The sequence below is a fragment of the Myotis lucifugus genome, unplaced genomic scaffold, assembly GCF_000147115.1.
Source record: "Myotis lucifugus unplaced genomic scaffold, Myoluc2.0 scaffold_1610, whole genome shotgun sequence".
NCBI lineage: Eukaryota > Metazoa > Chordata > Mammalia > Chiroptera > Vespertilionidae > Myotis > Myotis lucifugus.
In genome coordinates, this window is record NW_005872658.1 from 1,387 (window position 1) to 19,027 (window position 17,641).

Below are 17,641 nucleotides of genomic sequence, written 5' to 3' on the forward strand. Positions count from 1 at the left end.
CAGTGATGGCGAACCTATGACATGCATGTCAGAAGTGACACACAAACTCATTTTTTTGGTTGATTTTTCTTTGTTAAATGGGATTTAAATATATAAAATAAATATCAAAAATATAAGTCTTTGTTTTACTATGGTTGCAAATATACAAAAATTTCTATATGTGACACGGCACCAGAGTTAAGTTAGGGTTTTTCAAAATGCTGACACGCCGAGCTCAAAAGGTTCGCCATCACTGGCCTAGGGTGAGAGCCCAAGCGGTCCTGAATCCAGTGATGCAGGAACGCCTGAAGAATGATGTCCAGGGTCCTACTGGGAACAGGAGGACATGGGATTGCAGCCGAGCAGGGGGCTCCATCCTCGTCCCTCTTTCTTGCAGGATTATCAGGACCCAGGGTGGAGGTGGTGTTGGTGGCCATCGGGGAAGCCGCTGTCAAGATCCTGTTCCTCGTCCTCTGCCTCATCATCCTCATGTGAGCTCAGCTCAGGCGGGGAAGGGAGGCCTGGGGGCAGGAGGCTGAGTGCTGAACTGAGACCTTGGATCCCGATGGGTCAGGGGCAGGGCTGGAAGGAGGTGAAGGTGTGGTGAATCAGGACTACATAGAGACAGACCTGTTGAGTGTCCCATAAGCCAGGTCTCCAGGGTAGGAGGTACCTACAGTGATCAGGAGGTACCTGTGAAAGGCCAGGCACACCCTTTCCCACTTCAGTCTCCTCTCCAGGCCTTGAACAGGGAACAGGGGGTTGGATCTGCTGCCCACTGGACCTGATGCGATCAGACTGAAAGATCTGGTGTCTTCCCTCAGAGTCAGGTGCCACAGGAGGAAGGTCCTGAGGCCCCAAAGGAGCACAGAGGATGCACACACAGTCTCAGGTTAATCCCTCAGGTGAGTGGTGCAGGTGTTTCACCACCCAACACCCACTGAAACCTTTCACACATCTGCCCATCAGCATTGATAAAATGGAGCTGTCACCTTCCTCCCCAAACCCACTTCTCTGCTGGGCTTCCCATCACAGTGATGACATGGTGGCCCCCTTCTCTAAGACCATCCCATTCTCTCTAATCCACTAAGACTTGTCCATCCTTCTTCCCAATCACAGCCTATATTGATGGTCTTCTCCTGCCCATCATGCTGGGATTGTTCCTGTGGCTTCATCTCTTCCCTGGGTCCCTGAACCCACCAGCTACCTGCTTCCAGATTGTGTATCCAGAGACACATGGTCCACTTCCTGCACAGTGTGAACATGATGCTTCCTCTCCATGGCCAGAGATGAGGTGCAACCACACAGGCTGGACTTGAGGGCTCAGCGTGGTCTGTCTCCTGCTTGAGTCTCCACTAGATTCTATTATCTCCCTTCATCTCACATCATCTCCACATCTGGCTGGGCCAGGGCCTTTGTGGCTCTTAGACTTTGCATGTGCAGTTCCTTCGGCTTAAATACCCTTCCCTCCCCATCCCTACATCTCCAACTGATGATCATACTTCGAACTTAGTTAATAGTCATCCAATTGAACATGTGTGTGATGTGTGTGTGTGTGTGATTCTTGTATGGATTTGAATGAAATCATATTTAGTCATTTATATACAGACACTTTAGAAAGTATAACTGAACACCTACTATGTGCCGGCATTGTTGTAGGTAATGGGGATGCAGCCATGAACCTGGCATGAAAAATCTGTGTCATCCAGAAGCTGTCATTCTGGAGACAAGAGGATAAATTAAAAAGAAATTTAAAAATTATTACAGCTTATTGGATGGTGATATGTGTTTGAGGAGGAATCATACAAGGAAAGATCAGGTGACATGGAGGGACAATTCCAACATCTGAGAGTATGAACTGTGATTCTGAGCCTAGACTTGATGCTGGTGAGAGAGCAGACTGTGTTTTGCCCTAAAGGAGATTAGCTGGGAAGATGGGGAGCAGTGTCCCAGCTCTGACGCAGAAGCAGCCTTTGTGTGATGGATACAAGACTCTGGCATAACAGTCCAGGGGCTCCTGGAAGGGTAGACCCCTGGAGGGAGGTGCAGACCCAATGGTGTGCAGCCTAGTGAAAGCTTGCAGCAAATGCAGGAACTGGGAAGCCACTGAGGGAATCAGAGATATGGTTGAACATTCTTTGTAAAAGATTCTCATGGGGGCTCTTTTCAGAATAGACTAGTGTGTCCATAGCAGCCAAACAGAATGGGAAGGACACAGAAGGCAAGGAGGGATGGTGGCTGAACCAGGGAAGTGAGGTGGAGAGTGAGGTTTAATTTCTGGATATACATTGAAGTTCCAGTTGACTTGGGGACTGAAAGTCTAGAGCAATGGTGGTGCCCAAGTGTCTCCCCTGAGCATCAGAAAATGTGTATTTGATGGACACAGAGAGGAGGGTTTGAGGGTGATGTTCATTCTGAGAAGACACTTCATATCCAACAGCGGCTGTCAGTGAGAGAGCTGGTGTGAAGGTCTGGAGATCAGGAGAGGGGTCCAGATGGGAGATGTGAACATGGATAGTCAGTGTGAGATGATGACAACAGATGAGGGAGGAAAAGGACTGATGGCATATAGAGAAGAGAAGACACAAAGAAACACATTGTTGTTGGAGATCCTGACAACAGGGAATTCAATGGTTGGTGGAAAAGTTGTGAATTTATGATTGGAGCAACTGCAGGAGAGAATTGGAGGAGGGGATATGGGAATAGTGAGTCCAGACAACCCTTTGTGAAAATTGGCTGCAAAGAGGAACAAAGGGATGAGTCTGGTGAAGATCTTTTCTCTACTCCTCCTCTGCGTCCTCCCAGAGGTGCTCCATGAATTGCCACTTGTATTTGTTTCCTGGGGCCATTGTGACAAACTCCCACACACTCTGTGTCTTTAAAAAATGGAAATTTAGTTTCTTAGTTCTTGAGACCAGAAATACATGTAGGGAGTAAAAATATCTTCTCCCTCTGCCCTTCTAAACTGTTGATGGAGACCTCAGAAACAAAGAAAGATTGGGTGCCACATCTTGGGGAAACATGTCCTACACCCCATCGTGTGTAATGAGTTCTATTGTGTAGAAATCCGGTTGTTGGTTGGGATGTACTCCCTCCAGAGGATCAAGGAGAGAACCTGTCTCTTGCTTCTTCCAGTTAATACAGCTGCCGGCTGTCCTTGGTGTGTGGCTGCATCACTGAGACCTATCTCCTGGTCACATGGCCTCATCCTGCTCTGCCTGTAGAGAGTCACCTGCTACTTCTATCTTGGGGACTCGTGACTGCATTCGGGGATCAACCCTAATAATCTACGATGTTCTTCATGTGAATATCCTTACCTTAATTCCATCAGCAAAGTCCCCTTTTCCATTACATGGGAACATTTTGGGGTACCAGGGATTAAGAACTGGATATCTCTGGGCGGCCATCATTCAGCCCTCTGCACTGCCCATGTGACCTTTTGCAATCCTGGAATGTCTCCAGGCCATGTTTGCTCTGCTCTTCCATGTTCCGATACATTAGTGGGTCACCTCATGAGTGACCCATATTTTAGGGAGCAGGAGCTTGCTGTTCTGTGAAAGTTACTTCAAAGAGAGCTAAAGGAGCTAGGCTGGTATAGATCAGTGGTTGAGTGTCGACCCAGGAACCAAAAAGTCTCTGGTTTGATTCCTGGTCAGGACACATGCCAGGGTTGTGGGGGTCTATCCTCAGTAGGGGGCATGAGGAGGCATGCCCAGCGATGATGTTTCTTTCTCATCATTGTTTCTATCTCTCTCTCCCTTTCATTTCCTCTCTGAAATCAATCAAATAAAATAAAAACAAGAAATAACAAGACTTGGAGCCGATATGAAAAAAATGAAACTCTTGGGCTTTGCTCTACATTCCAAGGTTCTGTATCTGCTTTTAAATACAGTGTGGCAGTTCCTCAAAACATTAAAAATAGAATTACCATAAGAACCAGTCATTTTCACTTCTGGGTACTTACACAAAGGATTGAAAGCAGGAACTTTAATGGATATTTATACATCTTGTTCAAAGTAGCATTATTCACCATTAGGTGAAAATAGCCGAAGGGCCCATCAACCCAAAACAGATAAACACAATGTGGTGTACACATACAAGGAAATGTTATTCTTCCTCAAAAAGGAAGTGAATTCTGACTCATGCTACAATGTGGGTTGAGGATACTAAGCTAAGTGTAGCAAGTCAATCACAAAAGGACAAATACTGTGTGATACAACTTTTATAAAGTACTTAGACTAGTGAATTCATAGACATAGATGGTAGAATGGTGGTTGCCAGCATCTGGGGGGATGGAGAGCTGTACTTTTCATGGGCACAGAGAGTCAGTTTGGGAAAAATGACAAAAGATCTAGAGATGGATGGTGGTGATGGTCCCACAACAATGTGAATGTCCTTAATGCCACTGACCCAGACAATTAGAAATGTTTTGTTAAGTTTGTGTTACCACAGTTTTATAAAAAAAAAAATAGCCGAAAAAATAACCTGCCATTTCACCTAATAAGAAAAATAGTGGTAGCTACCCACATGAGAACAAGCTTCACATCACTTGTTATTAGAAAATTACAGGTTAAAACCAGGATGAGATACAATGGAATACCACTGAGTAATAATAGATTAAAGAGAACACATATGTAGAACTTGGATCAATTTCACACATATTATGTTGAGTGAGAGAATATAGACACAAATCAGTACTTTATAGGAATTCTCCTATAGACAGAATTAATTCTCCATGATTGACGGTGAATCAGGGGCTGGAGGTGGCAGTGATGAACTACAAAGACGTGGGGGAAAGTGTCGGTGGTAGTGGGAATGCTCTATATTTTGATTGTGGATCAATCCCATTTGTTCAAATTCATAGAAATGCATACACAAGTGGCTACATTTTATTTTATGTAAATTATGAAGTTATTAAAAGAAATACAATTAGAACTCACAGAATTCTCCCTTCCATGAAAATGGTATAACTTTCTTTATAATACACAGCACTTGTAATGGGTTTTCTATTATATTCTTATATGTTTTTTTTAACAGCCTAGAACAAGGTATCATTTTACTTACTGGAGATTCAATATCTTTTTCTTATTTTTTATTTAGATTTGAGAGAGAAAAGGTAAGTATGAGAGAGAGAGAGAGAGAGAGAGAGAGAGAGAAACATCGATTTGTTGTTCCACTTTTTATGCATTTATTGATTGCTTCTTGAAGACTCACGTCTCATCCTCAGATGTCCTCAAAGGGCCTGGCCCTGCTCTGGTGCTGAAGGGAAGCTCCTGAGTTGGGACAGGACACAGAGGCAGGGCTTGTGTCCCGACCTGGGATCTAACCCACAACTTTGGTGTATCAGGAAGACCTCTAAACAACCGAGCTCCCCAGCCAGGACAAAACTCAATTTCTTATCCACCAAATGAGGGCACAAAAGTCTCTCTGTATTAGTAAGACTGAAGGCTCATCTATCTAGATCAGTGGTTCTCAGCCTTCCTAATGCCACCACCCTTTAATACAGTTCCTCATGTTGTGGTGAACTCCAACCATAAAATTATTTTCTTTGCTAATTCATAACTGTAATTTTGCTATTGTTATGAATCATAATGTAAATATCTGATATGCAGGATGTATTTTTATTGTTACAAATTGAACCTAATTAAAGCATAGTGATTAATCACAAAAACAATATGTAATTATATATGTGTTTTCTGATGGTCTTAGGTGACCCCTGTGAAAGGGTCATTCGACCCCCAAAGGGGTCGCGAACCACAGGTTGAGAACTGCTTATCTAGATACTACTGTGTTAGAAGGATTTTACAAATATCTAGTGGCAAATGCTTTTATGTCACGGGGTCAAGACTTTGCCAGATGCATATCCACAACACAGATGGAAAACTAATGAGCTGAACCTAAATTTTAATTGTAGCTGCATATTCCACTCATGTTTCCTAGAAATATTATGTTCTTGGAACCACATTTTACTGTGAGAAGCATATTTTTGATCAACCTTACATATTTTTATTTTATGTAGAAATCAGAGCCCTTATAATCCAACTTAGAATTTGAGGTGCCTTACAATTTTATAGCACTAATAAGGTAGCCATATTTTAAGACAAAACAAAAATAGCATAGGAAAAAAGAAATCATTCTACCAGACAGATAGAATAACACTGTTTCTGAAATTAAGTCTAGATATATCCCTGAGAATCCCAGCAGTCAATGCAAAAAGGAAATTGTGAACTCTAGCTGACACAAGAAAGCATGTACTTTATTTATTTGAAAGGCAAATATCGTCTTACTCCTAAAGCTCGGGAGAAACATACTCCATCTGGAAAGAACTTTGCAAATATAAGGGAAATGTTTGAGCTCATTGTTCATCCACAACTGTGCAGCGCTTTTCTATGACAGGAAATGCTCATCTGCGTGATGAGGAACTGAGACAGTCTCTCCCGTTAACACACTCTGAGTGACAGGAATCGTAGAGAAGAGTTTCCTGCCCTGGCATCAGGGAACCTGTGGTCTCCCTTTGTGTTACATGAAGATGTGACACGGTTTTCACTTTGGAGATGCCATCATTGAAACACGGCAAATTACAATAAGATGTAAAATAGGAACCCGCACTTGTGTTTTTACGAAATACCCAGCATGCCACCAGGACATGTGGTAGACTGATGAGTGACCGCAGATCTAAAGCCAACCCAACAACACTGTGTTTGGGAGGAAGTGATGTCACTGGGTGGGGAGCATCTCAGGGACATAGACCAAGTCCATGGATCTGTTCTTGTCTTGTCTTCAGTCAACCAACACGTAGATGTTCACTAAGTGTTTTATGAATGAATGAATGAATGCTGCCTTCATTTCACTTGGGACCCCCTTCTTTCCTTCTGCCCTAAATTCTCACATGGACATTACAGACTCCTACGCCTTGTAGGACCGACCACAGCTTCTAGATGAGGCTGGCACCTCCAGTCAAGGCAGGAGTGAACCAGCTCTCTGATTTAGACACCAGAGCTCAGAAAAGCCCCCAACGGGAGGCTCTTAGGAGAATCCAGTGTCCCCTCCCCGGATGTCCCCTCTTCAGAGGTCCTGGTTCTGCTCTGGAGCTGCAGGGAAGACCCAAAATTGGACAGGACATGGAGTCAGCTTTCTGTCTGTCCTTCTCTGGGAGGGTGTCCTGGGTCTCTCAGCTGTGGGGTGCCTGCCTGCTCTGTGCAGAGAGGGGAAGCGCTTGGGCTCTGAGGTTCCTCTTTTGTGAACAGCCGAGATCTCGTGCTCCTCCCCAGCTTCCGTGGTCTCACCACGGTCCCCCCACCCACCGTCTTCATTCTTTTTTCACCCACAGGAGCCCAGAAACTCTACATGTCAGAGATGCTGTGGCTGCTGCCCCTGCTGTGGGCAGGTGAGCACTTGAAGGGAGAGGGGGGAGTGAGGAGGGGCTGCAGCTGACCCTCCTTTTCCTGCAGGGTCCCTGGCTCAGCATAGTGGATACACGGTGAGAGTGCAGACACCTGTTACAGTGCAAGAGGGCCTGTGCGTGTTTGTGCCCTGTACCTTCATCTACCCGGGGAGCTCCTGGAATAATCCTCTCCCTGCATATGGCTACTGGTTCCAGGAAGGAGCTAATGAATTCCACGATGCTGCTGTGGTCACAAACAACCCGGCTCGTAACGTGCAGGAGGAGACCCAGGGCCGATTCCACCTCCTCGGGGATCCCAGGACCAAGAACTGCTCCCTGGACATCAGAGACGCCAGGAGGACCGATGATGGAGTTTACTTTTTTCGGGCTGAGGCAAAATATTCTGGTATATATTCTTACAAATGGAACACGCTCTCCGTGACAGTGACAGGTATGGAACAGACTCCAGGAGAGGCCACAGGAGAGGTTATGGTGGCTCCTGGTAGGGCTGGAATGGGACCCCCATCCTGGAAGAAGGTCGGGGTACAGCCTGTTGGGCTGAGAGGCAGGAGCTGAACCAGAGCTGAGGCTTCTCTCAGGGCCACAATTGGAGTCCTCCCTCCTGATCCCCTGTCTCCCCCTCCCACCAGCCCTCAACCACACACCCAACATCCTCATCCCGGAGACCCTGGAGAGCGGCCTCCCCAAGAACCTGACCTGCTCTGTGCCCTGGGGCTGTGAGCGGGGCACACCCCCCATCTTCTCCTGGACGTCAGCTGCCCACAGCTCCCTGGGCCCCAGGACCCGTCTCTCCTCCGTGCTCACCCTCACCCCACGGCCCCAGGACCATGGCACCAACCTCACCTGTCAGGTGCATTTTCCTGCCGTTGGTGTGACCGTGGAGACAACCATCCAGCTCAACGTCACCTGTGAGTGCTGGGTCGGAACAGCAGGTCCCTGAGGGTGTGCAGAGCAGGAGGGCCAGGCAGGTGTGATCGGTGCTTTTGTCCTGGAGGCCAGGCTGTGTAGGGGACCTAGAGCACAAAGCCCTGTCCCTCTTGCATTTCTGTGGTCTCTGAGGGTGGAGGGGGAATGCCTAAATGATCCTTACTCCATCTCAGCCCACTGAAGAAGGAATTTCTTTCTTCCTGTCCTAGGTGCCACACAGAACCCAACACCAGGTGGTTGCCTAGGAGACAGTGCAGGTGGGAAGGAGCCTTCTGTCCTGGGGCATTGACTGACGTGTGTCTCTGTCTGGGTGATTCAGAACTGGACTTCAGAGTTCAGCAGGGAGGTGTGGGTGCAGTTAAATGTGAGCACCCCTATCTGACCTCTTCCCCAATACCCTCCAACTGCTGTCTGACCAGATTGACCACAACCTTCTCCCTGCCCATCCTAACAGATGCTCTTTATCTTCCCCCAGTTACAAATGTTTGGGGCATTTTAGAGTAGACTTTAGTTTTAAGAGCAGTTATAAATTAACAGCAATATTGAGCAGGAGACAGAAGGCAGAGAGATTTCCCCTAACCCTGTCGAACCCTCCCTCACATGCACATCCCCCACCAGAGGGGACATTTGTACAATCAATGAACCGACACTGACACATCATTGTCAACCAAAACTCATAATTATGGTTTACTCTTGGTGTTGTACACTCGATGGGCTTAGACATTGTATCATGACATGTGTATACCATTATAGTGTCATGTAGAGCAGTTTCACTTCTCTGAAAATCTCTATTTCTTGCCTGCCCTCCCCTTGGCCCTCACCTTGACCTGTCTCTGGAGCCCTATCCTCCTCCTGACCTTTTCCCATTGGTGATGACATCTGGTCCCCACCCTGACTGGTCAGTAACCCTGTTAGGACTCTCTCAGCAGTTCCATCAGACTGTAACAGGTGATGCTCAGAGACACATCCCTGACCCCAAGGCTCCTGGGAGGCATGGCCAGATGAGACTAGGAAAGATGTCTGGGTCTCGCCTGAAGGTCTGAGAACCTCCTGGATTTCACCTTCTTTTGGAGGCACAAAACACCACCTTTGACCCTGAGCAACAGGGCCAGTGGAGGCCAGGAGAGAAGATTCTGACACCTTCCCAGGAAGGAAAAAGAGAGGTCTTTCGGCAACCCACAGCACTCTGTGTGTGTCTCTCTCTGGAGTGCCCATGGGACACTGAGGCTCAAGGTCCTGCTGCAGCCAGGTCTGGGGTCTGTGGCAGAGAAACCGTAGATGGAGAAGATCCCAGGTCCTAGAATAGATGAGGTTTGCTTCACAGGAGTGTGGGGACTGGATATGAGATGTCATGTAGACCGTGTCCTTCACCCCATGGTTCTGGAGGACCTACTTGCTCAGCCCTGGATGGGAGGAGAGGGTAACCCATCTCTTCATGCTTGAGAAGAGTGGATACATGCCTGCTCATCAAGTTTGGAGTTCACCCATATCTCTCTTGTCTGCAGGGGAACCGAGGACGAAGGCAGACGTGGTTCGGGCGGCTGTTGGGGGAGCCGGTGTCACTGCACTGCTGGCTGGCTGTCTCTGCCTCATCTATTTTGTGTGAGATGGGACAGGTGTAGGCCAGAGGTTGAGAATAGGGACCTGGAGGGGTTGTGAGGGCCCAGAGCAAGGGTAAGGGGTGCCGTGGTGGTGAGAATGCAGCCCATAGCCACTGAGCCAGGCTTGAATCAGGAGGTGTGGGGGAAAACCTTGTTCCAAAGTCTTGTTATAAGACACTGGGGGGTAGGGGAGGCCAGGGGATTGTCAAGGGCGGGGAAAAAAAAAAGGAGACATATGTAATACTCTCTGTAATAATTTAAGCAATAAAAAAATTAAAAAAAATTAAAAAAAACAAAAAACAAAGTCTTGTTATGAAGGCTCCTGGTCTTGCCCCACTCTTGACCTTCCCTAGTCACTCACTCCAGCCTCAAAGAGTGACCATGTGTCAAAGACCCTGATGTCTCCCAACAGAGTGAAGACCCGCAGGAAGAAAGCCAGGACAGCAATGGGCATGGACAACATCCACACTGCCATGGAGCCAGCTTCCCTGGTGAGTAACATGGACATGCTGGCATGCAACCCTGTCCCCACTTCCTGGGTGGCCCACATTTGCGTTCCATTCAGCGTGTCCAGAAAGGAGCTCTTCACCTTTCCACTCCTTTGGAAAATGTAGGTTTTATTATTTTTCAGGTATGTCAGGCCAACAGATCAGGAGACACCTTGTTGATTTGTTCCTCACAGTTCCCAAGAGGGGAAAACGTCACACCACAGAGCCACACAGGGCAGCACCAGGGTCGGTCAGGAGGCAGAGGGAGTGAAGGAGAAAATGTGGGCAGGAACCTTGATGGTGGTTTCCATGGGGAAGGTGAGGTGAGGCAGGGGAAGCAGGCTTAGGACTAGCTAGTTTGAATAATTTCAACAGGCTCTGGGCTGTAGGGACTGTCTCTCATTGTCTGGTCCCTGGTTCTGGTGTGATCAGGGCAGGAGGGGACTGGTCAGAAGTGTAAGAGTTCCATAAAGGAGATGGTTGGAGGCATGGAGTTTGGAATGGACTGGTTGGTTTGCAATATGAAAGTCATACTTAGAGGCAAGTCCTTTACTATCTCTAGAAATTAGCTAGTCCTGACAGGGACAGTTTCTCTAGGGTTATCAAAGCCCCAGATGTCAAAACATGAAATGCACATGGTTAATACACCCCCAAAATATACTTCTGCTGGGCTCTCCATATCACCAATGCTATTCTTTTTTAAAAAATATATTTTATTGATTTTTTACAGAGAGGAAGGGGGAGGGATAGAGAGTTAGAAACATGGATGAGAGAGAAACATCGATCAGCTGCCTCCTGCACACCTACTACTGGGGATGTGACCACAACCAAGGTACATGCCCTTGACCGGAATCAAACCTGGGATCTTTCAGTCCACAGGCTGACGCTCTATCCACTGAGCCAAACCGGTTAGGACACCAATGCTATTCTTGTCCCTGACACCCAACCAGAGACCCGACCCTGTCCCGCCCAGTCCTCCACCAGCTCTTTCTGCACTAATAAACTGCAAAGCATGTCTGCTGCAGCCCTCCCCTCTCTCCTCCCCAGCACTGCCCCATCACACCCAAGTCTGAAATGCACTGGTTCTCCACACTGCCGAGCACCCAGACAACTTGGTCTGGCATTTGAGCCAGGAAAACCAGTCACCTTCCATGCTTTGTGCCCTCTACACTTACCTGCTCATTCGCCTCCAGCAAAGTAAGCCTTTTGCATCTCAGAATCATCGCTCAGCTGTCCCCTCCTTTTCACATGCCTGCCTCAACCCACCCTGCTCCTGCTCATCCTCCAAGTTCTGACTCTCATCAAACTCTAACTTATGTGGATACCACTGTGAGGTTTTTGAGCACATGATCAGCCATCACCCATGCATTTATCTTTCGCTTCGGCCAGTATCTCCCACTTGTCAATATCTGTATTTTTATAAATTATTACATTACAAATGTAAAATGTCCCTTCCGAGCTTGCAGATGACCACCTTCTTGCTCTCTCTTGGCCTTTTCTCTGTGCTCATGTATTCCTGGCCTCTCTTCTTTTTATGAAGACTCAAGTCATGTTGGGTCCTACTCTAATGACCCCATTTAAAAAATTACATACCCCGTTAAAGGCCCTATCACCAAATATAGTCACATTGGTAGTTACAGCTTCAACATATGAATTTGACAGTTTGGTCCATAAAACAGACTTAGGGCATCAGTGATGAATCTGGTGTGAAACAGTTGGGGTCTGGATACATTTTGCAGGTGGGGTCAACAGGATTTGCCAATAGAATGATAGGGTACACTTGGGTGTGAGCTCACTGCCTGTACCTCATAGGTGTCATAGATGTCAAGGAGGACTCCATAGATGTCATAGATGTCCAGTGATGTCATAGAGGTCTATCTATAGTCATAGATGCTCTTAAATGCTTATAGATGTCAAAGATAACTCTATGGATATTACAGATGTCCAGGAATGTCATAGATATTCAAAGGTGGTCAGTGATGTCCATTGATTGTCATGGATATATTCATGGATGTCACAGATGTCCAACAATGTCATAAGGGTCCATAGATGTCCACAAATATCCATAGATACCAAGGATGACTCTAATGTGGTTGCCCTGAGCAACTTAAAGAATTGAAGTACCAATTCTTGAAATTGCCAACCCTGCAGGAAAGGTATGTTTTTGAGAGGCGATCAAACTTTATTTTGGTTACGGTAAGTTTGAGGCACTTCTGAGATGTTTATGTGAAGATGACAAGTAGATGGCCAGAGTCTGGAGTTCAGGAGAGGGGTCCAGGTGGGAGGCACAGAGACTTGTGGGTCTTCTACATCAAGGTCTGATAGTGGATGAAGCCACAAAGAAGAGAAGGGGTCTGCGGACAGAGCCCTGGGGCCCTCCAGCACATAGAGTAGGGGGAGGTGTGGTGAAAAGAGCAAACAGTCCACTGAAGAAAAATAATTCACCAGGAGAGTGTAGAGTTGGGTCCTGGTGGCCAAATGGGGATGGAACTTCAAGGGTGAGAGAGTCCTCACCTTTTTTCAAATGCTAATAAGTCTGGTAAAATAGGGTCTGAGAAATGACCGTTTAAGTCAGTGGTTCCCAACCTTTTTTTGGCCATGCCCCACCTAAGCACCTCTAAAATCCTGATGCCCATCCACCCCCGTGACATAGAATTCTTATTATTCAAAAAGTGAACTCCTATTCACGTGGAGGAAGCCTAAAAGGCCATTAAGTGGTCTAAACAAGCTTCCAAAGAACATGGCATCCATGAAAAAGAAAAAGAAAAGAATGAAAGGGCAGTTGAAGTACTAAGGAAGAAATCACTAAGAAATTGTTTTAAAAAATAACAGTAATATGAAGTGATTTAAAAAATAGCAAAGTTTCAAAACATACAATAGAGAACTGAAATGCATAAATACATCACAATATATATTTATATACTGTATATGAGGCCCTTAGAACCATAAGAAATGCAAAAATTTCACTGTTGATAATTCATTCTCCAATTGCCCCCCTTAAAGATCTAATTTCCCCCCTGTGGGTCATGTGCCCCATGTTGGGAACCACTGGTTTAAACTTAGTAAGTGGCATCAGAAATGATCTGGACAAAGGCAGATCTGGTGGCCTTACACAGGCAGATATCTTAATTGGCTTGAGTTCAAGAGAGAATGGAGGAAGAGGAAGTGAAAAGCCTCGTTTGAGAAATGTTGCAGTAACTCTGGAGCCAAGGAATGAGTCTATAGCAGAAAATGGCTGTACTCCTCAGTCCCTTGGAATTTCCGGAGTGATAGGAGAGTCTTTTTTTTTTCTAATGAGGCAACATTTTTGTTGTTGTTGTTAATCCTTACCTGAGGATATTTTCTCCATTGGTTTTTTAGAAAGAGTGGAAAGGAGGGAGGGCGGGGGTGTGGGAAAGAGAGAGGGAGAAAGAGAGAGAGAGAAACAGAAACATCGATGTGAGAGAGACACATTGATTGATTGCCTCCCATAGGTGCCAGACTGGGGCCAGGAATCAAACCTGCAACCCAGGTACCTGCCCTTGACCAGGAATTCAACCCATGACCCTTTAGTGCACAGGCTGGCACTCTAACCACTGAGCCCACCAGCCAGGGTGTAATGAGGCAACTCTTCTGGATTCCTGGATGGGGGCTGGTCAACAGAAAGACTGAGCTATAATTAGAAGCTTAGACATTTAAGCTCCATCCTCCATTCTCCAGAGAGAGGAGAGGGGCTGGAAATGGAATTAATTATTGATCATGTCTACATGATGAAACCTCCATGAAAATGCTGAGTATGGGGCTGAGGGAGATTTCAAGTTGGTGCACTTGGCGAGACATAGAAGCTCCTTGTCCTTCCCTCATACCTGGGCCCATGCATCTCTTCATCAAATGCTCATCTGTATCCTGTATCATATCCTTCCATAACAACCTGCTCTATGGCTAGTTTCCCTGAATCCTGTGAGTCACTCTAGCAAATTAATTGAACTTGAGGAGGGAATCATAGAGACCTCTGATTTATAACCAGTTGGTCAGAAGCACAGGTGGCAACCTGGACTTGTGATTGGCATCTGAAGTGGCAGTGGGGGCGGGGGATCTTGTGGGACTGAGCCTTTAACCTGTGCGATCTGACAATATCTTCAGGTAGATGGTGTCAGACTGAGTCCAGTTGTAGGATGTCCAGCTGGTGTCAGAGAATTGCTTGGTGAAAGTGTAAAGGAGATCCCTGTCTGGGTGGCTCAGTTGGTTAGAGTATCATCTCATAAACCAAAAGGTTGCAGGTTAGATGCCTGGGTAGGGTACATACGGGAGGCAAGTGATCAATGTTTCTCTCTCACATCGATGTTTCTCTCTGCCTTCCTCACTTTCTATGAATCAATAAAAACATATCCTTGGGGGAGGATTTTTTTTAAAAAGGGAATAAAGGAGAGACACACAGGAGGAGAAGTTCTTTTTCATAAACATCCAGTGTTTGGCACATAGGAGAGCTCTGAGAGACCAGGGGTTGAGTTCCTGACCAGTAGATGTGTGCTCTTGAGAAGTACCTAAGTTCTCTGAGACTTACTGTCTTTCTTTGTAAAATAATAGTATTTTCCACAAAGGTCTGTGAGAGTGGTCACTAGAATTGGAAAGCAACCAATAAGAGCTATCTTTGTTGGATAAGTGATTAAATGGGACCTTGAGAAATATGCAATAAAAGAATGAAAGAATGATCTGACGGATATTTCTCAGGGGTTAGAGTGTCAGGCCATGCACAGAAGGATTGTGGATTCAATTTCTTGTCAAGGGCACGTACCTGGGTTGTAGGTTCCATCTCCGCCACATTCTGGGTGCATGCAGGAGGCAACCAATAGATATGTCTCTCTCACATCGATGTTTCTCTCTCTCTCTCTCTCTCTCTCTCTCTCTCTCTCTCTCTCCCTCCCTCTCCCTCTCCACTCCCGCCCTCTCTAAAAATCAATGGAAAAAGATATCCTCAGGTGAGGATTAACAAAAAATAAATTTTATAAATGTATTTTTGAAAAATGGAAGAATGCCAAAACCGGTTTGGCTCAGTGGATAGAGTGTCAGCCTGCGGACTGAAGGGTCCCAGGTTCGATTCCGGTCAAGGGCATGTACCTGGGTGGCCGGCACATCCCCAGTGGGAAGTGTGCAGGAGGCAGCTGATCGATGTTTCTCTCTCATCAATGTTTCTAACTATCCCTCTCCCTTCCTCTCTGTAAAAAATCAATAAAATATATTTTTTTTAAAAATGGAAGAATGAACAAAGATCCTATTACAATCAAATTCATTGCAAGAACTCCTCCCCCTGTCCCCACCTTGCTCTGACCTTGCTGTTCTTTGCTCTCCACACAGGGTCACCAGAAGACACCAGAGTTAGACAGCCCCGTGTCTGACTCCACTAGCTCTGCAGGGGCCGCCCCGACCTTGAGGGTGGAGCCAGAGGTGTACTATGCCTCCCTCCGCTTTCAGGGGAAGAATCCTCCTCAGACAAGCACTGAACCAGAATACTCAAATGTCAGGACCCAGTGAGAGGCCGAAATGCCCATATCCCTCTAGGAGGAAGGGGGACCTACCAGCTGACTTTTGGAGAGCTCACATCCCCACAGGCAGTGGGTTTATAAACTACTGTATATACCTTTCATGGTATGTTGGAACTATCTTAGGCATTGCAATCAGAGAGACCTAGGAGGAAGTTCATGCTCTTTTCATCGATTAAGAAGAATATGACACCACCTGAACCACCTTACTCCTCCGGGACTTGATTTCCTGATTTGTGATCAGGCGTAAGAAGTTCTACATCGCAGGGTTGCTATGAGCATTAAATAAAAGTACGCATGGAACCTGGCCGGCAGCTCAGTTGGTTAGAGTGTTGTCCTGTTACACCAAGGCTGTGGGTTTGAGCCTCAGTCAGGGCACACACAACAATCAATCAATGGCACCGGCTGGTGTGGCTCCATTGGTTGAGTGCGTTCCGTTCACCGAAAGGTTGCCGGTTTGATTCCATGCCCAGGATTCTGGCTCCATTCCCAGTAGGGGCCGTGCAGGAGGCAGCTGATCAAAGCCCTGCTCTCACATCCATTTTTCTCTTTCTCTATCCGTCTCCATTCCTCTCTGTCTTTCAAAGAAAAAAATCAATGAAAATATTTTTAAAAGAAGAACCAACCAATGAATGCATAAGTGGAAAAACAAATCGATGTCTCTCTCTCTCAAATCAATCAATAAAATTTTTTTAAATACATATGGTGCCTGGCTGGTGTGGTTCAGTGATTGAGTGTGGACTTATGTACCAGGAGGTCATGGTTCAATTCCTGGTCAGGGCATATGTCTGGGTTGTGGGCTCAATTCTCTCTCATCATTGATGTTTCTCTCTTTCCTTCTTCCTTCCTCTCTGAAATCAATTTAAAAAGATATTTTTTCTTTTTTTAAAGAATTCTTCATTGTTGAAAGTCTTACATATGTCCCCTTTATTCCCCCATTGACCCCTTCCATCCCACCCCCGCCCCCCACCCCCACCCAAGACCTTTAGCACCTTATTGTCTGTGTCCATGGGTCATGCATTTATGCATACAAGTTCTTTGGTTGATTACCTCCCACCCACACACTCTCCCTCGCCTTCTCTCTGAGAATCCTCACTCTGTTCCATGCTTCCATGTCTCTGGATCCACTCTATTCATCAGTTTATTTTGCTTCGGGCAAAATCACTTACTAACACTTATAGAATTTCCTAAAACTCAGAGTCAAGACACTGCCCTATCTCCGCAGCCAAAAAGAACCATTGACAAGCCTCTCAATTTGACATTCATGAATCAGGGAAAAAACTTTGTAAGGGGACGGAGAGCAAATATGTTAGGCTTTGCAAGCTGTGTGGTTTTTGTTGCAACTAGGCATCTCTGCAGTGCAAACACAGCCATAGGCAATCTGAAAAGCAATTAATGTGGCTGTGTCTCAACAAAATTTTATTTACAAAAGTAGGCAGCCCCCCTTGGCTATAGTCTCTGACCTCTGCTCTAAGTTATTCTTTTTTTAAAAAAAAATCCTCATCAAGGATATGCTTATTTGATTTTGAGAGAGAGCAAGAGAGAGCAAGAGAGAGGTGAAAGAGAAACATCAATTGGTCGCCTCCTGCATATACCCTTATTGGGGATGGAACCCACAACCTAGGTATGTGCCCTGACCAGGAATCAAACTTGTCACCTTTTAGTGTACAGGACAATGCTCCAACCAACTGAGCCACCCAGCCAGGGCTGTTCTAAGTTATT

General features: G+C 46.1%; 1 protein-coding gene across 1 annotated transcript; it reads left to right on the forward strand.

The window, feature by feature from the left end:
* Positions 1–376: 376 nt before the first annotated feature.
* On the forward strand, positions 377–15,911 carry LOC102435624 (myeloid cell surface antigen CD33-like; the record flags this gene model as incomplete). Its single annotated transcript, XM_014449990.2, has 8 exons — positions 377–470; positions 7,227–7,366; positions 7,431–7,814; positions 8,014–8,292; positions 8,521–8,568; positions 9,817–9,913; positions 10,325–10,403; positions 15,735–15,911. Coding segments are annotated over 8 exons (1,298 nt in total), but the record flags the coding sequence as incomplete, so codon positions are not given.
* Positions 15,912–17,641: the final 1,730 nt, after the last annotated feature.